At 44.8% G+C, this 22,971-nt stretch overlaps 1 protein-coding gene across 3 annotated transcripts; it reads left to right on the top strand.

Annotated features, from left to right (window-relative positions):
• The first annotated feature begins 1,375 nt into the window (after positions 1–1,375).
• STX6 (syntaxin 6) lies at positions 1,376–22,214 on the top strand. 3 transcript variants are annotated; one of them, XM_081865185.1, is made up of 8 exons: positions 1,376–1,469; positions 4,679–4,848; positions 5,435–5,529; positions 5,970–6,032; positions 7,006–7,128; positions 8,502–8,608; positions 9,486–9,580; positions 22,058–22,214. In XM_081865185.1, exons 1-8 carry the CDS (start codon positions 1,435–1,437, stop codon positions 22,147–22,149), a joined length of 780 nt encoding a protein of 259 aa, XP_081721311.1. In that variant the 5' UTR covers positions 1,376–1,434; the 3' UTR covers positions 22,150–22,214. The 3 variants fall into 3 exon arrangements, with proteins under 3 accessions (XP_081721311.1, XP_081721312.1, XP_081721313.1); XM_081865186.1 differs by lacking the exon at positions 22,058–22,214 and adding an exon at positions 10,789–16,367; XM_081865187.1 differs by lacking the exon at positions 22,058–22,214 and adding an exon at positions 9,957–10,763.
• Positions 22,215–22,971: the final 757 nt, after the last annotated feature.

The raw sequence follows: 22,971 nt of genomic DNA on the forward strand, positions 1-22,971 counted from the left end.
AATTCATCATGCGAAAGGCGGGGCTGGATGAATTAAGATTGCTGGAAGAAATATCAACAACCTCAGATGTGCAGATGACACAATCTTGATGGCAGAAAGTGAGGAGGAATTAAATAACCTTTTCATGAGGGTGAAAGAGGGGCAGCTGCGAGGGGCGATCCATTCTGAAGGAAATCAGCCCTGAGTGCTTACTGGAAGGACGGATCCTGAAGCTGAGGCTCCAAGACTTTGGCCACCTGATGAGAAGAGAAGACTCCCTGGAAAAGAGCCTGATGCTGGGAAAGATGGAGGGCACAAGGACAAGGGGACGACAGAAGACGAGATGGTGGGATAGTGTTCTCAACATGAGGGCAGATGAAGGTGATGGAGTACATGGAACTGGCTGAGATGACTGGCAGAATCTGGGACCAAGGAGAAAAGTCAGTGGAAGAAGATTGGAGAAAAATTAAAGTTTATCTTCAAAAATATTGTAAAATTAAGGATTGTTAGAAAGATGTTGGGAAAAGAAAATTATGTGGTTTTAGTGGGAATGACATAAAGGATTAAGTAAAAATGAGTTGGTGAAAGAGAGAATGTAAAATTACAGTATATTAAGATAAGTTATTAAGATGAAAATAGGGTTGGAAGGATTTGCTGAAATAACAAATTGAATTAGAATACAAAAATGGGAGGTGTGAGGAGGTCAAGGAAATAAGTGAATGTAAGCAAGTGATGTTTGATTTGTTTTTTGTTTTTGTTTTTCTGTTTTCTGGTTTTTGATGATTTTTTTTCTTTTTTATATGTATTGTTTTTTCGTTTACCCTTAGATTGTTATTATTTTCTCTTGTTTTTTCTGTAATCTTTGAAATCTTAACAAAAATTTATTTATTTTTTTAAAAAAAGAAGCAGCTACCAGCATGAGTCTGACCAAACTGGGGGAGGCAGTGGAAGACAGGAGGGCCTGGCGTGCTTTGTGGGGTCACGAAGAGTCGGACACAACTAAACGACTAAACAACAACAACAAGCAGGTTCACGTGGACCGGCTGCTTGGCAAAGGATGCTCTGGCCGAGGCACCGAGGACCACAAGCCCCGCCCCTCACCTCCCTCCTCCCTCCCTCCCTCGCCTTCGCCCCGCCCGTTTCAGAAAGGGGCGGGCCTTCCTCCGGCTCCCGCTTCACGTGACTGGAGGGCCTCCGCCTTCCTTCCTTCCTTCCTCCAATGGGGCACCTTCCCTTTCTCTCCGGCCGCGGGCCCCGTGCTGGGAGAAAGAGAGGGCGGGCAGTCACGTGAGCAGAGGGAGCCTATAGCCGAGCGGGCTGGCGGCTGTTGGGCGGGAAAGAAGGGAGGCGGTGGGGGAGGGGCAGCGGCTGCCTCTGAGGGGAGAAGCAGCGCCGCCGCCTGAGGGACCCGGCGGGCCTGGCCTGGCCGAGGCGTGGGCCGCTGCCCGCGGAGCCATGTCCATGGAGGACCCCTTCTTCGTGGTGAAAGGGTGAGTGGGCGCCGAGGAGGAGCTGAGGCGGCGGAGGGAGGGCAGGCCTCTCTCTCCCTCGCTCCTCCAGGCCTCGCTCGCTCTCCCCGGGGGGGTCGGCCTGCGCCCGGGAGGCTCCCGGGGACTCCGCGGCCCACACGGGGGACCAGGGCCGGAGGCTGCGCGGGGACGGGGAGAGCGCCGCTCTCGAGGTCGGATCCTGCCGCCCTGCTCCCCGCGAGGGGCGGGCAGATTTAACTGGGAAATGATAATCACCATCATTATAATGGTTAACTGATAAATGATAAATCATTAACAAGCATCGTTATATTAGCTGCTACTACGGCAATGATTATTATTTAACAGCAGCATTAATAATAAGCATCATTATATAAACAAAAACAATTATTACTTGACAACAGCAGCAGTAATAATATGCATCATTATATAAACAAAACAATTATTTGACAGCAGCAGTAATAAGAAGCATCAATATATAAACAAAAACTATTATTTAACAGTAATAATTAGCATCAATATATAAACAAAAACTCTTATTTAACAGTAATAATTAGCATCAATATATAAACAAACACTATTGTTTGATAACAGTAGTAATAAGAAGCATATAAACAAAACAATTATTACTTGACAACAGCAGCAGTAATTATATGCATCATTATATAAACAAAACAATTACTTGACAGCAGCAGTAATAAGAAGCATCAATATATAAACAAAAACTATTATTTAACAGTAATAATTAGCATCAATATATAAACAAAAACTATTATTTAACAGTAATAATTAGCATCAATATATAAACAAACACTATTGTTTGATAACAGTAGTAATAAGAAGCATCATTATATAAACAAAAACCATTATTTGACAACAGTAATAAGAAGCATATAAACAAAACAAATATTATTTAACAACAGCAGTAATAAGAAGCATCAGTATATAAACAAAACAATTATTTAACAACAGCAATAATAATAATAATAATAATAATAATAAGCATATTAACAACAACAACAGCAATAGTCACGGTGCTACTAATGACTGGGCTGCCATATTTTGAGGGGCAAAAGAGAGGACGCATTTGCCGACTTCTACTTTAACTATGGATCCCTTTGACAACATTTTACATTCTCAGGAAAGAAAGAGGACATATGTATGGCAACCCTAATTGGTGGCCTGATCCAGCAGGGCTCTTACTGTGCTGTGAGGACAGGGTGCTGGGCTTGGACGCATGTCGCCTCGGGACTGATAGATTTAACAGTAATAATAATGATAATGGTAATACTGTACTACTACTAATAATAATGACCCTCTTTCTGATGATTTGTTGCGTGCCTTGGTTTAGGAAGGGGTGTCTGGGTCTGGGTCCTTGTTCACCTGAGGGGAAATGGACAGCACTGTGGAAATGGCACATTTTTTAGTACTGCATTTGCTCCCATTTCCCCCTCCCATTGTGCATTCATTCATAGCCTTTTGGTTATAGCCCTCAGGAATGCACCCATCATTTTATGAGCATTTTGCATTTATGAGACTAAAGGCTGAAACAAGGTTGTTGATACTCTGTCATTTTTCGTGGCCGTCACATTTTTTGAAAGATCATTATGTTCAATGAATGAGATTAAAGTTTTTCTTAATTCTCAGCCTATCATTAGAATATTGATTTGATGGTCACAAGAGTCTCACACATTAGCATCTGGGTTCCCCGAGTTTCCAGCAAGCATATTTTTCCTTCTTCAGAACTAGCTGTGTGAAAGATGGATATAAGTTGAAAAGATGATTCTACAAAGCAAATTATAAGGACAAGGTTGTGCATTCTTTGAAAGCTTGACATTCAGGGGTTTTAAGGACAGAATCGAAAGTCTGTTTCAATTGAACATAACTTGACATGCTAATGATTGCCTAGAGATGTTTGTTAAATTTGTAGGAAAATGGAGGGACACACAATTGTTTGTGGCAGAAGGATGAGGATAAGCTCATGAATGGCAAACTCCCTATTTAGTGAAAATGTTGTTCTAGAAAGTTAAACATGGAAATTAGCAGCATTGTTTAGCAATTGTGAATCTTTCCGACATAGTTTGTCCACAGTTAGATCTGAAGTGTCATTGACATGTTACCTGAAATGAAAGTCCTTAACCCCTCACTCACCACAACCTGCCTTTTAACTAATTTCTTTCAGATGTTTTTAATTGTAATTGTTGTTAGAAAGTTTTAACTGCTTTAGAATGTTTTTTGGGGAGTTTTTTTGGTGTATCTGTTTGTCGCTTGCCAGATATTGGTACATTTCACTCTTGTAGGTGATGGTTTGAAGCTTAGGTCAGAATGAATTTCCCTTCAAGTAGACCTCTTAAATCCACTTTGAAAGCTTGTCTAGCATGAGCAAAGAGGTAAGAACAGTGTACAAGTTGTATACTGGGAGCCATGTGGGAATAGCATTTCCAAATATAGAGAACCGGATTAACAGGGACCAGAACTGATAGCTAGAGGTGAAATATGTTTGGATTTTACCATTTTCAGAAAATTAAGGATTCAAGAAAGGACGTTGTAAAGTGACGTTTGCAATGTTTCTCTTCTAATTGAGGAGAGAGCATAGATATCTCTGAGCTGTATTGAATAGTCTAAACGTTGACTATAATGGTAAGCTGACCAGAAAAGTCTTTAGAAAGTATGTTAGTGAAAAGCATGCTAAAGACCCAGAAACTAGTTAAATCATCCAGGTCAGTGATTTATTTTCCTAATGCAAACAGGGCTGATTTGTACACTCTGCACATCTATTGCTTTGCGTAGTATAGAGGTGGGAAGGTATCTCTTTCTCCACTGCACATAGAAAGGTAGCCTTTGATAGACATAAAGGTTCAACTACCCTATCTTGCTGTCTTCCCATAGCTGTTGCAAAAAAAAAATCACAAATTGGACCTGCAACCACAGTTATCTTCTGTAGATGTTGTATGCACACAGATTTCTCTTGCATGTGAGAAACATCAGGCTGAGGAGGTAGTATATGAACTGGCTCATATTTGTTGCGTACATACACCAGTATTTTCAGGGGGAGGCATCAAATGAGTTGTATTTTAATATAGGCAAATAAGAACATTGTTCTATAAGCACAGATGCTCAGCAGTTGTAAGTTGACACCTGTATATAAATAATTATGAGGCCACCAAGCAAATTTTAATGTTCTATTTTGTTCATTTTTCCTTCACTTCCAGGGAAGTTCAGAAGGCAGTGAACACTGCACAGGGGCTGTTCCAGAGATGGACAGAACTCCTGCAAGATCCATCCACCGCTACAAGAGAAGAAATAGACTGGACCACTAATGAACTGAGGAACAACCTAAGGAGCATTGAGTGGGATCTTGAAGACTTAGATGAAACTATTAATATCCTTTGGGTTTTCAGATGTATAAATACAGAAACCTACATTGTACTTACCCAGATGATTTTGGCACAAAGTTACTCAGTTCAACAAATAAGCAAGTTTTGGTACAACATGTTATCTTGGACGCGTTGCTGAAACCAGAAACTTAATTCTTCTCACACCACAAATTATTCTTTACAGTGTGCGTTCATGTTTGTTCTCCCATATGCTATCATTTAAGATAAGAAAGCATTATTAGAGGCAAAATCCTTTATTAGCTATAACATCTACTCACTCAGATGGCATCAAAATTGTTCGGATTTTAATTCTGAGTACTTTGAGTAAAAGTTTTTGAGTCCAAAGGCCCCCCAAGGGGTGTACAAGAATATAATTTTCTTTTATCAATAAACCCAATCTGTTGTTAAAAGGACACAAACATGACATATACGCTCAGCACATATCCTGAAAAATGTTTCTAGAATGCATTCCTCCTTTTCCCCCCTTTGTGTAGAAAAAGTAATTGATTTTCAAAGGCCGCATTAAGAATGGCTATATGTTATGTAGGAACTGTATCTCAAATATAGTTTCCTTTACTGACTATTCCCAACGCATTGTTGAAGCAAACCCTCGAAAATTCAACCTTGATGCAACAGAGCTAGGAGTAAGAAAAGCCTTCATCACAAGCACACGACAGGTGGTCAGGGTAAGGTGTTTGGCTTTCCTAAGTCTGAGGAGGCAACTGCATACAGAACAGAGAAATCACAGCTTTTTGTGTCTTAAAAGTGTTTAGTATGCTTGGTTGGAGCAAGGCATTACAGAGCAATCCTTCTCATAAGACAGTCCAATTGTATTTAGGATTGTAGCTTTCATCTTCTAATGTTAGCTAACATTACAAATAGACGTGTACTAATAAAATGTTATACTTTAAAAAAAAAATATCCAGGCATTGAGAAGCTCTTAACAGCTGTTATTGTGGATAGATGCCTTTTTGTTTGTTTGTTTGTTTGTTTGTTTGTTTTAGTTTTGTTAAAAAAAACAACACTGCCCAGTATACAATAGAGCATCTTTATTTTTAAAATTAGCATGTCTAACTTATGGTAACATCAGAATAAACTTCTAATTCTTTATTTCTTTACTAAACAGGATATGAAGGATCAAATGTCAAACACTTCTGTTCAAGCACTGGCTGAAAGGAAAAACAGGCAGGTCAGTATTGCTGCTAGATTGCCTTTGGACTTGACTGCAGAATTTGTGAGATATGGCTGGGCCATTTGTATTAGGTATGAGCATTTAAAGATTGTGCATTGATCATGCTTCATAAAGGAGCCCCATGTTTCAGAGCATGACTTGCATCTTTGCTCAGAAGGGTGCAACGAGCCTGCAAAAAATAGAACTTTTTCTTCTGTCCTACCTGTTTGAACTACCAAACTCTGTTCACACATGTGTGGGAAGGAGGAGTTTGTTTTCCTTATGTCGATCTTACCCAATGAAGCAAATATAGCAGTTGCCTAAAGATAATTGTAACTCTTGCTTCCCAGAAATGGCCATTGTTTTGTATTTTGTAGGATAGCTAGGAGTGGGTCTGGGACAGCTTATTCTCCTTTCTCCTCTGCCACAGAGGGGGCAAGGTGATGGTAAGTCAGTCAGTCCTCAGAGTCTCTCTTGCACTTACTGACCATGGTGGTGGTGGATTGAAGCCCTCTTCCTCTCCTCAGAATTTAAAACAAACAAACAGAAGACTTCAAAGGGTCATGTGAAATTCTGCTGCAACAGGAAATCTTAACCACATCTTCTCTTGGGAGCTCCCCTGTGGAGCTTGTCCTAGTAGGGCACCGACCACAAGGCCACACTTGCCATTGAATAATTAGGAGCACATTTTAAGGCTACTGGTTGTTCCTTTGCAGTTGTGGCTTTACCTGCTGTTCTCCTTAATGTAGGGAAAGTCAGCTTCCATAGCAATCTGCTTGAAAATCAAAAGACGATGAAAGAGGGAACAGCGTGTCAGGTGCACAGCATTCAAAAGAGAAATACCCAGACACATTGCTTGACCCTTTTTTAAAAGTCTGGTTCTGGGAATGTGTTGTGATCTGACTGAGTTGATCTGGCTGAGTTTTTTCTTTATACGCAGAAACGGCTCACTTGTTTCCCCTTTGTTCCCCCTTTGTTCACTGATGTGCAGGTCCTTCTGGGAGAAAGTGGAACTCATGGCTGGAGTTCTGGGGCTGACAAGTACGGCCGCTTGGATCGCGAAATGCAGTCGGTAAATTCCCACTTCATTGAGGAGCAGCAAGCACAGCAACAGGTAGAATGTTTCCTATGGACAGCTTCGTCTGGATGGATGTCTTTGCATATGTGTGTGTGTGTGTGTGCGCGCGCGCGCGTGCATGCGCATGCAATCAGAGACAGACAGCCACTGACATTGGAGGATTTCCAGAGAATCTTTGGCCTCAGGACTGATGTGTTCTCTAGGACACACAGGCACAACTTTTCATAGCTCAGTTAAGGAACCAGGATGAAGAGGGAAGGAGTAGAGGAAAGTAGGTAACAGAGGGAAACTCCTGCAGTCCTTTAGGAGATGGATTCATGGGGTGACAGTGAATAAAAAGTGACCACTAACCTCTTCCATCTGTTCTGTTGTCTGTGCTCTGGCAAGTTAGATTACTGTGGTGGGTGGGGTTATTGGGTTGCTTTTGTTTTGTTATCTATTTTGTGTTCTCATTTTGTATTTTTATGTTGTGAATCGCCCTGCGATCTTCAGGAGAAGGGTGGTACACAAATTTAACAAATAAAATAAAATAAATAACATTGCTAAAGACCAAGCTTCCAGCAGAGTTATTATACATCTTCCTGAAAAACACCGGTAATTTACACCCAGTTCAAATAAACACATATTAAAAGGTAAAGGACAATTAAGTCCAGTCACAGACGACTCTGGGGTTGTGCCGCTTATCTCGCTTTATAGGCCGAGGGAGCTGGCGTTTGTCCGCAGACAGTTTTTCCAGGTCATGTGGCCAGCATGACTAAGCCGCTTCTGGCGAAACCAGAGACGCCGTTTACCTTCCCACTGGAGCGGTATCTACTTACACTTTGGGGCGTGCTTTCGAACTGCTAGGTTGGTAGGAGCTGGGACCGAGCAACGGGAGCTCACCCCATCACGGGGATTCAAACCGCCAACCTTCTGATCGGCAAGCCCAAGAGGCTTAGTGGTTTAGACCACAGCGCCACCCGCGTCCACATATTACTGGGAGTCAAACCAGACAGTGCTCAAATACAAACAAAGGAAATCCAGTCTTCCTCTGAGCATGCATAGCTTAATATGAGGTATCAGTACCTTTCAGAAAGGGAGACGTTTGGGACATTAAACTGGGAGCAGGCTTTCTGGCTGGAAGTTGTGTATTTTTTCTTTAAAAGTAGTCCTTAGAGCTCTTAATGTTAGTTCTTAGAGCAGCCTTTCCCAGCCTTCGGATATTTAGAACTACATCTCATTATCCCTGACTGTTGTCTATGCTGTCTGGGGCTGATGGGAGCTGTACTCCACCTGGAAGGCTTCTCTAGATGCTCAAGAAATTAAGATTGGATGTGTAGCGAGGTGCTATTAGCACTTTAGGCTGCCAATTGCAGTTGCATATCACGCGTTTTAACTACATAAATCCCCTCCTCTTTTCTGGGTACCAGTTAATCATCGAACAGCAGGATGAACAGTTGGAGCTGGTCTCTGGCAGCATTGGTGTATTAAAGAATATGTCCCAGCGTATTGGAGGAGAGCTAGATGAACAAGCAGTGTGAGTATTTGAATATAACATGTTGCTAGCCACTGTGGAGAACAAAGTACTAGATGAGATGAGCTTTTGGTCGCATCCACCAGGGCTTTTTTAAGTACAGTACTCGGCCAGCACCAAAAGCAATGTGACGAATTCAGTGTTGTGCTATGGCAATTCTTCCGTCAGGCCAAGCATTTCAGCTTGCCAAACAGAACGATCTTTTCTCTTCTCCCCTCGTGTCCTGTTCGGTGAGAGGGGGACATCCAGCCCCAAACAAGTTTGGGGTGTGTGCGGCGGGGTGGGAGGAGGAATCCCCATTGCTCCAAGTGGAAGTCCTTGTGTGGTTTCTGCTAGCATGACTCATATTAGTTGAATTCAGCCCCCCGAAATAGCCTAGGCCAAGATCCACCAGATTGTCTGGCATTTATCAAGAATTTTGACTTTTTAGTCCTTTTTATTTTCCTGTGATGTGGCAGGTAGCAGGACATAAGATATATTTCTTCTGTTCGACCTGCAGTATTATATGCTAAACCTTGGAAGGCAATGTCACCTTGGCTTGTGTTTCACCTTTAACCTCAGCTTTTGATTATAATAGTGAAGTGTAGAATGAACAGTGAGAGAGACTCAACTATGTTTGGGGAGGAGGCATGTGGAGATGAGCCTCCGCAGAAGATACTGGAGCATGGGCAGGTTGGGAATGGGCATTCCTCCAGTTACTTCGGTCCCAGGTTTGGGTCTTCTGCAACTCAGTTAAAGACAAACCAAAAAAAACCACCTTGGTGGCTCCCACCTCATAACTATTTCCCCATGTAGTTGCCAGATTTTTGCAACAAACTCTTCTCCTACACTAAGTTAAAAGCTTAGTCTGACATATCCTGCTCTCTTCTTGTGGTTCTAGCATGTTGGATGACTTTTCTCATGAGCTGGACAGCACTCAGACACGACTAGATAACGTTATGAAGAAACTTGCAAAAGTGTCCCATATGACCAGTGGTAAGTACCCTGGCGTGCAAATGGGTGATGTTAAAATGTTAAGTCGTCTGTTATTGCAGGGGGCTCAACTAGGACATCACCACTCATGAGCAAGAATCATTTTAAGCTGATACAGGTAGGTGCCTGACCTTGTTTCTTCTGCTGGTGCCATCCAAGCAGACTATTTGTCCCAGACCTGTAATGGTTGGAATTCTAAGGCAGCTGGTATAGGCCTGAGCTACTCTGGAAACATCATCATCATCATCATCTGGGCGGCTTCCAACAAAAGATTAAAAATACATTAAAAACAGCAGCACAGCACTGCATTTAGAAGAAAGCAGGTGCTATATCAAATCCATTTTAGTGTATATGATGCAGAGTAATTGTTTGTTTCCAGGGACGCATGCAACATGATAGACATACTCTTCATTCACAATCTTGTGAAATGCCAACTGTTCACTATCCCTGAGTGTCTTTAGCTGGAGACTGAAGAGAAAAGGCTTTAGAAATCTGTGCTTGAAAAAAACAGAAAAAAAGAAACCTGTGCTCAGGTAGTTTGACTTGTGTGTCTACCGCTAAGGAGCTTCACAATCCTTTATATCATTTCTATTTTGTGTGTTTTACATTGGTTGCATATTCAATAAGTAAACTTCAGAGATATTTGAATGGTTTGAGGTTTCCAGCTGCTGCCTGATTCCCAGAATATGGATTTAAATTGTGTCCTGCTTTTCCTGCTGCAAGTTTTAGAAACTAGATGCAGCTCTCTTTATGTGGAAGCATTTACTTTGGGGCATTGCTTTTCCAGCTGCACCTGTAGGCACAATATGAACACAGCTTCTTGAAATTCTTACTACAAACGTTTCCAAGCTTCTCTTATTTGTTCCTCTTGTTGCGGGATACTAAGAGCAGCAACTCAGCTGCCATATGCCAGGCCCTTCTGGGATCTTAGTCTTGGAAACGGATTATGGACCAGCACCAGTGAGAAGGAGGGAATGCATTGTGAATCAGGGAGTTTACATACCAAAGAGCCTATCGTTTGTTACATGAATTCTCCTGACATCTGATTGAACTGTTCCAAATACAGCTGTTTCTTTAAAAAAGGCCTATAACAACACCATGTCTTCTCTTGCTGATGGCTTTTCTCGCCTCAGTTAGGCTCCTAGCACTGTAGCACATGGAAAGCTTCTTTCATGGCAGCAGAGAACTAATCCGTATGTGTTCTATTGCAGATCGGCGACAGTGGTGCGCAATTATCATTCTCTTTGCTATCCTGCTGGTGGTGCTTATTCTGTTTTTTGTGCTGTGATGGACTGGCACGCCGATACTTTTCCTAGCTTCCTTCTTGATGAAATAATCAGATAACTCTTTCTGCCCAGAGAGAATTCCTATCATAGAAAAAGGATGCTCTTCTGTGAATGGAACACTGGTGACATGACTCACTTGCTCTCTCATGGTTCTTCTGCCTATCCTCATCAACTTTCTTGAGGTGCAAAAATGGAAGACTAACAAATGCCCAAACTCTGCTGTCACCGGAAGCGAAGCTTTTGGGTTTTGGACATTGCTGTTTTTCTGTACTCCTCTGTAAGAGAGGTGGTTCAGCCTGGAAGAAACCAATATCTTTTCCCATCTCCATCCTGTCGCAGGTATGAACCTTTTTCAGGAAGCACTCCAGACTTCTTTCTTCCGCTTGTCAAAACAGAATTCTTGGCAATGTTAAACCAGCATGTGCACTCACAGAGAGACATGTCTTGCAGGAAAGCATTCCTTCATGGGCCAGCTACACAGCACTGCCCTGCAAATAAGTGTGGGTCCTCAGTAGGAAAAAAGGGGCAGTAAATGCAGGGACTAAATTCACACTACAGGCATTTTCCGTTTCTCCCCTGGAACAGGAGTTCACAGTTAACTGCCACGTGTAAAGAGCTGTGTGCCACACTGTTGAAATGCTGAATTACAAAAAAAGTACACACCTGAGCCTTTAAAACAAAAAAAAATCATGCAAGGCAGATACACGTGTGTGTGAAAACGGTGGGCCCTGAATGTTGAAAATAAACCTAAGATTAATCTTGGCACATATTGAAAGCAGGGCCATTGCTAGTCCTGTTGCTCTAATCTGGGTTGGTGATGCTGATTTATGCATTTCATTCAGTGAGGCAGACTTGGCTCTAGCAAGTTAGTATGAATCTTGAGCAAACCTACTGTTGGAGTTTGAACTGAAACCAGACTGCAGGGTCTAACCCCCCAGGCAGCTAGAGCTCGACTCCCAGTTTTGAGAGCTTTAAACTCAATTTTAGTGCACTGCAAAGTGGAAACGCTTTAAAGCGTACTGTAGCTAAAATCTTGCCCTTTTTTTTCTTTCTTTCTTTTTTTTTTTTTTTTTTGCATGAGAGAAATAGTTTTGGCTTTGAAAGTAAGCCTTCTGAAAATAGCAACTTACCAGGAGGGGTTCTGCTCCTTTTTGTTTCTGCTGCTTTTTATTAACAGCTGCCTCTAACGACTGACTGGCAGATCTAACATTTAAATAACAGTTAAAGGAGAAGAAAAATGGGTTCTGCTTGGTTAGGGCTTCATTCTGTCCTGTTACGCATTTCTTTCCTTCTTCCATCTTTTTTTCTTTTTTAAAGGTTTTGATGTGTGAATAATTTCAATGATGATGTCTTTGCTAAACTGACTTTTTATGGGGGGATGTCTGGAAACTGGACGATAGTTTCCCCAATGATTGTACCAGATTTTGAGGGGGGGTGTGGTTTCCATCCCCCTCATGGTTCACTCTCAAGATGGAATCCCCCCCCCCATGTCCTGCTGGGTGTAGTCTGCTTGCACAGCTGGGATCAGTTTAGCCCCCCCCCCCTTTTCATCTCTTCCTGAAGCTGCTGGTTGACAGGCATGTGAAGGAGCCAGGCAGCTGCAGTTTCTGCCCCAAGTCACATCTTCTCCCCCCCCAATACCTCCTTGCTCTGGGCCTTTCCCCCTGGACTCCGAACCCCTGAACTCCCTTCCATTCTGACTCGTTTACGCATTTAGGGAGGGAATCAGAAGGAGTCAAACCTCAGCAAAGCCAAACAGCGCTGCCTCCACAGCCTTTCCACCAGAAGAGCGATCGCATAAAAGGAGAAGCAGAAATCGTAACCTCTGGTGAGCAGAATTTACACTCCCCTGGAGAGAAACTGTGATCTATGATGAGATGCGCCAAGAGGGTATGTGGCTGAAACAGCCGGCATTTCCTCCTCTGGGTGGATAAGCAGAGGCAGGCTCCTTGAGAGCCTATGGGTGTTCTTCCAGGAAAATATCATTAACAGATGACAAGCTTAAATGAAGCACTACCAGGTCCGTCCATCCCCTGCAATGCACAGCCAGAGCAGAGCAGTGGCAGTGAGCTCGGGCCTTTTTCTAGTTCATGCCAGCAGCAGGGAAGTTGAGCAGGCCTAGCTGATGCCCCATGGGCCCTGAGCCCATGCCCTAGAAGCTTCTGCAAAGTGCTGGGGTTCCCTGGGAGATGTGGAGGGGTCTATAGGAACACAGCAAGCTGCCTTGGTCAGATCATTGGGCTACCTGGCTCAGTAATAAAAACACTGACTGAAGAAGAAGAGAAGAGTTTGGATTTGATATCCCGCTTTATCTCTACCCGAAGGAGTCTCAAAGCGGCTAACAATCTCCTTTTCCCTTCCTCACCCACAACAAACACCCTGTGAGGTGAGTGGGGCTGAGAGACTTCAGAGAAGTGTGACTGGCCCAAGGTCACCCAGCAGCTGCATGTGGAGGAGCAGTGAATCGAACCCAGTTCACCAGATTACGAGTCCACTGCTCTTAACCACTACACCACACTGGTAGCAGCTTCCCAGTATTTCAGAGAAAGGCCTTTCGCTGCCCTTCTTAGAGACTGAATCTGGGACCTTCTGCATGCAAAGCGCCTGCTCTGCTGTTGAGCTCCAGCCCCTCCCGGAGGGGTTACCTGAAGGTAGAAAGTTCATAAGCAAGCCTCTCCATCCATGAGGGTGAGATCAGGCACCTTACTCCCAATTGTGCTTATGGTGCAGAAAACCTACTTTTATTTATTTTACCCATAAACAGAAATGGTTGGAAGCTTGACAGTTCTCTTGGCACTAAAACACAAAGCTGCCATTTACTTAACAGCTGGAGATGACAGTTTAAGCCTTCAGATAAAAAGCTGGTTCAGGAGTGAGAGTTGTGCCTCGTTCACATATTTCCACACTCTACGGCAAACGGCTTTTAAGTTTAAGCTCTTAACTTTTGAATGGACTGCCTATACACCACCTTTTTTATAAGAGCGTTAATACTGCAATGCTCCCTGAGCTACATATATATATATATATATTCACCAAAGAGGCGAAGTATTGAACTAACAAAAGTCTGCAGCTCTGAATGCACCCCTTTACCGCCTGACTCCTCAGTCCGGCGGTAACAAAGGAGGCTTTTGTATATGGGGACAGCTCTGGTGTGGCTGCCCCTTCAGAACAAGCAAAGCTTTTGTTTTGGACTACATTCCATGAAACAACTAATTTTAGACATGAGGTTAGAAGTCTTTTGAAAATTGCTTTCAGAAACAAAACGGTGCCTCTTACCACCACCACGAGGAAGGAAAAGGCTTCAGTTTCAGGTGTTCCCAGCACCGTGAGTACAACAAGTTGATCATCCAGATGACAAGAGAGAGTACTGACCCACCCAACCCTTCCACATGAAGCTGCTATTTTTAATTTTCTGCTCAGTTTTGTATGTGCCTTATTGAGAACTTAGAACAGTATATTCCTAATGGAATGAAACCTGTACAGTAATTGAACTGAGGGTGCTTTAGAAGGGAGACATTGATTGTCCAAATTGTTGCACTGAGCCACCCAGATGTGACCGGGGAGAAGAGTTACTGGGCCCCGAGAGAATTTTAAAATGTCAGGATCTTGTAACCTCTGGACCTGCCTGCTGCCTACCAGGCTCCCCTTTATGTCTGCCCTGGGGGCAATTGGCTCACTATGACACTGCAGAGATGTCCTTTCATTGTTTTAAGATGAGTTCAGGAAAAGCACTCCTCTGCTCTTCACAGTTTGGAAACGCCTGAAGCCTTGGTTCCTATCAAGCAGGTACATTCCAGGTGGTTTGAGCAACTCAGTCGCTCAGATTTTGCTGACATGCTTGGGCACAGCCAGCGGGCTGCGTGTGACAACAAGCCATCAGTGGACAGACAGCTGCCTCCTTGGTGTCCCTCCCCCCCCCTTTTTCTGACGCTGTCATCTTTACTCATCCAAAACACTGCTCCATTGTTCACTTATTTTAGATGTATCCAGGCACTCCAGCAGCCATAGCCCTATATGCAAACTACAAATGGGCAGCAGCTGCTACTTATTTTGGGGTGGGGGGTGGTGGTTGGTTCCTTTGGCTCACCTCCCTGATAGCTGCAGAGCAAACATGTTCACAGCCATACTGGAGAACACTCACAGTGTTTCGTGGTGAAACATGTTGAATGCTGCTTAAGTCAAATTGCTATTTTCCCATTGGCCGTTTTTTTGTTAATAATCCACTTTATCAAGGCCTTGAAAAATGGGGCGGGGGAGGGAGAGAGAGCAGAGCTCAACCTATACTGGTCAATGGAAACAGACCAGAAGTCAGTTATGGGTGGGGTGGGTATAGGGAGGAGAGAAGGGGAGAATTCTGTCCCTCTGCCAGGCTCTGGGTGCAGCTCCACCTACATGGGAATGGCACTGGAAAGGCAAGACAGCACAGACTAAAGGAGCTTGTGCCATTTAGGATGACGATGAGCTGCAATGGAGGAAAGTCTTTGTGTATTTTCAGAGGTCATCTAAAGGAGGAAGTATGGCAGGTGCAGCTTTAGCACCTTCCAAAATTTCCCCAGGAGCTGGTGTTACCATGGCCAACAGCGTGAGCAGCAAATTGGGAAGTCTCCAGTGTAGAACTTGCCCTCAGCCTGGAGGTGCCCTCAAGTAAGCCATAGTCTTGACCAGACTCCTGCCTTCCAGAGTTTGGAGGCTGTAAAGAAAGGAACTCTTCTTCCTCCCCACCCACCTTACCTAGCGTTGCGGGCTCAAATTTTCCTTTTTCTCTATAAAGAAGGGAGGTCCACTATTTATACATTTTTAAGAAGTGGTGTTTTAATCTATTTCCTGTGCAGGTTTTCTGGGAGTAGAGTATTTGGGCATTCATGCACCATTCCATTTAACCATTCTGTAGAAAATTTAATTGGGCATGGTGCTCACGGATGTGCTTTTGCACCTAGCTTTTGTTACCACTCAGACTGAATAACTTACTTTTGGCCAGCTATAAAAGGGATAAACCAGCCACAGAGGGGGTAGGGGCGAAACAGCTATTTTGCTTGCAGCAAGATACAAATAAAAAAATAATGTGTGTGTGTCTCTTCTGTTTGAAGGTGGGCTCTCAGCACCAAAGATGGTGCTATATAAAGAAATAATCTTTGACGATTGCCTGTCTGCATCGCTTGGGTATCGGGTTCTGAAACTGGTTAGCAGGGAATTCAAACACGGAAAAACATTTGCAGATAACCTTTAAAATGCACTGTGAAGATAATCTGTGGCCAACATTTCCAGTGAGGAAAACCTGTGGGTGGCAAGATAATAACAGGACCATAGTATAAATTCTCAGGTGAAAACATCCAGGCAGGGGGACTGAGTTTAGCAGTTACAGCTAAATTAAATAGTGCAATCCTGAAATGTCGTCGCCTGCTGTTTCCTGTTCTTGCTGTTGGAATCATGTGATATGTGTGTTTGTATATATATGTATATCTAAAAGATCTTGCCGCAGTATTAAAAGAAGATGATTGACTTACCACCTGTAGACTTTCAATTGTGTTTCAGCTGGTGGCAGTTTTAAAGTTGTTGAGATTTATTTATTTTAATTTATTTTGTCTCACGTCTAAGCACTCAACAAGGCAGATGTCAAACATTCATACTGGCTCTGTTGATACCTACGCTTCATAGACTCACAGAAGCATAGAACTGTAGTGTTGGAAGGGACCCTCAAAGACATCTAGTCCAACTCTCTGCAATGCAGGAATCTCAACTAAAGCATCCATGGCTTGGCAGAAGGATTCACATCCAAACATTTGCAGGCAGTACATTTCAGCATTCACCTTCCCGTGTCATTTTGAAGCCACCAGCTTTTGTAGTTGCCTTTGCCCCCTAAGGACACCTTCCATTTGCCTCCCCTGCATGCATTAGAAGTGAACCCAAGGACACAGTACCCACAGAGCTGCAGTAGACCCACAGAAATGTATGCCTCTCTTTCGGATTAACAACCAAGTCTCTTGAGTAAGGCAGGGCTAGTGTGGTTGACCAATGAGCTGGAACTACTGCTGGAGAGAAGAAGCTGTGAGTAAATATTTGGGGTGCTGCTGCTGCTGAAGGGAGCTCAGCCCCTAGGAAATGGTGCCTATGATCTGGGATAGCTTAGCTGGTAGAGCATGAGACTTAATCTCAGGGTTATGGGCTCGAGCCCTGTTGGCAAAAGATTCCTGCATTGCAGTGGGCTGGACTAGATGACCCCAGTGGTCCTTCCAACTCTAAAATTCTATAATTCCATAAACCAGGGAAATCCAGGGAATCCCAATCCCGCTCACATTCCCCATTTTTATTTCCAAGTGACACTTCTGCAGACCTCCGCGCCCACCTGTGCTGGCCCTTCTTGGGCTCCATCCCTGTTTGCCCTCAACCACCTGAGTTCACTATCAGAGGGAAGGATATACCCAAGAGGCAGCCTCTCAAACCTTCCCACCCTTCAGGGACAACTGAAAGAGGAGCAGCCCTGTCCTCGCATCCCCCAGAATTTCCTCAGAGGGCGGTTGCAAACAGCCACCCGCTCTCCAGGGCGGCAGGAGAAAAAGGCAAGATGCCATTCAAACGAAGAGGAGTGGGAGGCCCGTTTTGTTCTAGTTCACAGGCTCCTTCCTCCGAAGAAAAGCGCCACAATAAGCCGAGAGCTCTTCCCTCCTCCTCCTCTTCAGGGAACAGCCAGCCAGGCAATCTGTCCAGACACCCTGGAGTCATTAGCATTGGAATATGCGCTTCTGAAGGCAAACAGAACAAAAAAGCTGAAGTTACTCATCCAGGGAGCAGGAGCAGCCCTGGAAAGAAGGGGGGGGGCAGTGAGAGGCAGCTGGAAGAGCCGAGGCAAAGCTGGAACCGGGCAGGTGGCTTCTTGGCTTGGCTGGCAGCCCAGAAATGTTTGGCACAGAGCCTGCGCCCTCCTGATCTCTGCTGTGTGTCAATGGAAGCCGTGGGCAATTGGAGCAAGGCTCCCCTCCCTCCTTCCTTCCCTGCTGTCAAGCCCTGGCTGGCTGTGGAAAAAGCCAGCAAAAGCAGGAAGCCTTCCAGGAAAGAGGGAGCAGCACCTCTGGTGGGGGGCCAGCCATGTGATGCGCTGCAGGAAATAGGGCAGTGGGGAGGATTCATGGGGCCTCTTGCTGCTAGGGGAGCAGCAGCCCTGATCCCCTCGCCCGCCCTGGTGGCAGGGCAAACGGACAGAAATCTCTTGCAGCCTTTTCTCTCGCTAGCAAAAGCTCATCCCAAATGACAGTGTCACCCTCTGCCCACAACTTATTTTTTTATTTCATTTATTTACAAGTCTGTATCCCCCCTTTCCTTCCAGGAGCCTGAGGTCGTGTATAGGGCTCCTTCCCTTTCTTTATATTGTCACAGATCTAGGGGCAAGTTATTCAGAGCCGCTGTTCACTCTTCGTTCTCTTGGATGCTGGCAGTTCTGTTTATCTCCGCTTTAAAAAATGCACACACACAGTCTCTTGGCACACAAAACGGGGGGGGGGGGGCAGTCATAGCAGAACACTTGAAAAAATTGTTTTCTTTTAAAAGGACTTGCCTATTGCCACTATAGGCATACATTGTGGGCTGGAAGATACCAAAGGAAGGAAGCTTCACAAGCCTATTGGGGCTGCAGCAATTCTCCTTCTTAGCATATATGTCGTGCGGCTGTACTCCTAGAGCACAGCAAACACAGAGAGGCATTTGAGCTTATTCTGATACGGAGATCACGCATGGCTGCCAAAGCAAGTGGAAATTGTCCATTAAGCGAGTCCAGACCCATTTGGAAAGAACCAATCACATGTAGCAGTTCTTGAACGCTGTTGCTGGTGTGCTGCAAAAAATTATAAAGGTTCCAAACACCCATCCCCAAAGAGGTGGCCGGCTGAATTTTTGAGAATGATTTTGGGAAGGAACTGCCCACTGTCTCTCTGCATGCGTCACTGCTCTAGGTTGACCTGTTTCGAATCATAATGCATGCCCAGACCATGCACAAACAGCAGAATGGGCATCTCTGAGGGTAGGTGTTGGGGTGGGTACAAGCTCGTAGCTCACCCTTACATTGTTAGTACAAAAATATCTCCAAAGACATCTTAAAGGCCTCTGATAATCAGCCCATTTGCCTCCCAATCCAAGGACAGCTTCCATCCATGTTGGAAAGGCAGCAAGACTGGAAGTCATAGCCCACCGGCAGAGGAAGAATGAACAACCATGGGTCATCTCATTAAGAAATAAACAGTGATGTCCTCTTTGCCTAGACAATACAGTGGTGCCTCGCAAGACGAAAATAATCTGTTCCACGAGTCTCTTCGTCTAGCGTTTTTTTCGTCTTGCGAAGCATCCCTATTAGCGGCTTAGTGGATTAGCGCTATTAGCGGCTATAAGCGGCTAAGCAGCTTAGCGGCTTAGAAAAAGGGGAGGGAAGGGAAAAAACTCGCAAAACTCGCAAGACGTTTTCGTCTTGCGAAGCAAGCCCATAGGGAAATTTGTCTTGCGAAGCGCCTCGAAAAACGGAAAACCCTTTCGTCTAGCGGGTTTTTCGTCTTGCGAGGCATTTGTCTTGCGGGGCACCACTGTATTTGCTTGGTTGCTTTTGCAACTAAGTTAGAAGCCACTGGGGCCTCAAATTTCAGCAGCACCCTGCGCGGTGCTAAAATTCTCTTGTGCTCCAATTTAAATCATAGTTGCGGCCGAAAAGATCATACTCCCATAAATCTGCTCCTCAGCTGTCAAGTGCTCACCCTTGAATCTGCTGATAGCCATAAAGCCTTATGTGCTCTAAAGGATTCACATGTGCGCTGGATTGCGTGTGCGCATGAGAGATCATTTACAGAGGGTGATTTGCCTTATGTAAACGGGTAGGGCAGAGTCTCAATGTAAGGTTTAGTTCCAGCAGTGCTGTAACGGGGGTGGGGGTGGGGGTGGGGTGGGCTGGCTCGGCAAGGTTGTTTGCCCTGGGCAAAGCCTCCCGAGGGGTGCCATTGCATGCGCGTGCGCGCGCACATGCGCACGCCAGACTGGGTCTTCAAACCACGTGAAATAAAGCCTAGTTTCACCCCTGGGTTCCAGTGTTGGTGAATCCTTATCTCTCTCCCTCCCCCCCCCCGCCTTGCCATAAGTAATTTAAGGCCCTGCTGGCTCCAGAGAAAAGCAGCTGGCCTTTGGGGTACCTTTGGCATAGGAATGCTTTGCAAAAGCTGGAGATGCAACTCCCAGGAGCCTTGCTGGGTCCAGGCAGGGGATCCATTGACTAAAGCATGGGTAGGCAAACTAAGGCCCGGGGGCTAGATCCGGCCCAATCCCCTTCAAAATCCAGCCTGCGGGCGGTCGGGGAATCAGCGTGTTTTTACATGAGTAGAATGTGTCCTTTTATTTAAAATGCATCTCTGGGTTATTTGTGGGGCATAGGAATTCATTCATCCCCCCCCCCCAAAAATACAGTCCGGCCCCCCACAAGGTCTGAGGGACAGTGGACTGGCCCCCTGCTGAAAAAGTTTGCTGACCCCTGGACTAAAGAGTCACTGGAACACAATCATGGTTCTCAGGTCAAGTCCCTTTCAGACCTAAGAATTAGGAGCCAAATCATTTCTTGGATTTGGGTGGGACTCTTGCAAGAATCACTGCAATGCAACGGGTATTTTTCCAAAAATTGTTTTCCTATATGCCATTGTTTTAACTGCTTACATTTGTTCAGGGAAGTTTTTAATGGTTGATGTTTTATTGTGTTTTTAATATTTTGTTGGGAGCCGCCCAGAGTGGCTGGGGCAACTCAGATGGGCAGCATATAACTAGGGTTGCCATGTGTCCTCTTTTTCCAGGACACATACTCTTTTTCAGGGGGAAATTTTCTGTCCGGGTGGATTTTTTAAATTTGCCTAAATGTCTCTGGCTATACTTTCTGGATGATACATGGACATAACTGGTGGTTGAAGAATTGCTTTCCACTTCTTTTCTCCTGCCCCCCCTCAGCAATATATCACAGCTTCTATAGCATACATATAGTAGTCGTGTCCGACTCTAGGGTTGTGCGCTCATCTCACTTAAGAGGCAAGGAGCCAGCGCTGTCCGAAGACACTTCCGGGTCACGTGGCCAGCGTGACGAAGCTGCTCTGGCGAGCCAGCACCAGCGCAGCACACGGAAACGCCGTTTACCTTCCCGCTATAAAGCGGTACCTATTTATCTACTTGCACTTAGGGGTGCTTTCAAACTGCTAGGTGGGCAGGAGCTGGGACGGAGAGACGGGAGCTCACCCTGCCGCGGGGATTTGAACCGCTGATCATACGATCGGCAAGTCCTAGGCACTGAGGTTTTACCCACAGCGCCACCCGCGTCCCTATTCATATAGTAGGGGTATTTAAAATGAGAGTCATCATAGCGACCTCTTTTTCGCTCTTCAAAATATGGCAACCCTAAAATAACAATAATAATAGTAATATTATTATTATTATTATTATTATTATTATTATTATTATTACTATTGCAAATTGCTTCAGGGTGCCGCATGGGAAGCGATTCATAAATTAAATGACTGAATGAATAGCACCTGTGCATCTGTGTGATCTGTCGTGAGACAGCACTCTGCCAGGTCTTCAGATCGTAACCCAAAACATCCAGTCCAAACAAAATGCTTCTAGCATCTGTTAGCAAAAACCTAAGGAAAAGGCAAACGGGGGGTTAATACTGGGCTGCCTTCATGGTCCTTTTTCAGGAAAGAAGCTTCTGGAAGCCCAGCTGTCCACCTGGCAGCAGCATCCTTCTTTGGTGATCTCTTGCCTGCTTCAGCGAACAATTAACATTTCAGTCGAAGGGCAAGACTGCTCAATATTGCCATTTGTCAGACAAAGGGGAGACCTAGCAAAGCCTGCAGTGGTGGGAATAGTCATTTGTTTTCCAATACACGACTAAGGGTCTCGTCCAAACTTCTTTTTGTGTACAAGCGGGGGTTTTTACCCTTTGCCCTGGGGAAAGCAGGGGAAAGCACTGGGACAAAGAAACCATATTCAGGCACAGAGCTGCATGAGGCCTAAGTGGGCTCACTAATAAAACTGTGCCACAAGAGCTATAGGTGCCCCCCCCTTTTATGAGTCAGTGTAGTGCAATGATGAGGATTATCTATGACTGGAAAGATTTAGGTTCAAATCCCACTCCCTCTTAGGCCAGCCAATATCTCTCAGTTTAACTTAATGACATTTGTTTGTTGAGGGTTACAATTGCAAGGAAGGAGGGACAAGAACCATGCAACGCCACCGTCAGCTCCTCGGAGGAAAAGCCAGGAAATAAATGCAAATCTTTGACTCCCTTGACAATGGCTTACCTGCTCGAAATGATCCATTGGTACTGAACAGCTAAGCCCAGAGTTCATCTTGAAAGAACTACACTGGCTCCCAGTACGTTTCCGAGCACAATTCAAAGTGTTGGTGTTGACCTTTAAAGCCCTAAGGGGCCTTGGTCCAGTATACCTGAAGGAGCGTCTCCACCTCCATCGTTCTACCCAGACACTGAGGTCCAGCTCCGAGGGCCTTCTGGCGGTTCCCTCACTGCAAGAAGCCAAGTTACAGGGAAGCAGGCAGAGGGCCTTCTCGGTAGTGGCACCCGCCCTGTGGAACGCCCTCCCACCAGATGTCAAAGAGAAAAATAACTACCAAACTTTTAGAAGACATCTGAAGGCAGCCCTGTTTAGGGAAGCTTTTAATGTTTAATAGGTTATTGTATTTTAGTGTTTTATTGGAAGCCGCCCAGAGTGGCTGGGGAAACCCAGCCAGATGGGCGGGGTATAAATAAATTATTATTATTATTATTATTATTATTATTATTATTATTATTATTATTATTTGGCACACCAAGCAAGAGCTTCCAGTGAAGCCATCAAGAGGCCACATTTTTCTCCTGCAAGTTGTAGGGGATATGACTGGGCTCTGGTCTTCCCCACGTCCATCAGCCTGACGAAACACCAGCAGAACATGGCATGTGGCTTGCAGCATGTCTCCTCCATGCTCGCCTCTTGCGGCTCTGAGTTCCAATGAGCCCAGCATAGTACAACAGACGGAATGCAACACACACCTGCTATAGGCTTCGGTCCTTTTTCCAAAGATGCTTGCCACTGGTGCTGGGTGGAG

This window comes from Podarcis erhardii, assembly GCF_964252035.2.
Source record: "Podarcis erhardii genome assembly, chromosome: 6".
In the NCBI taxonomy this organism is placed as follows: Eukaryota; Metazoa; Chordata; class Lepidosauria; order Squamata; family Lacertidae; genus Podarcis; species Podarcis erhardii.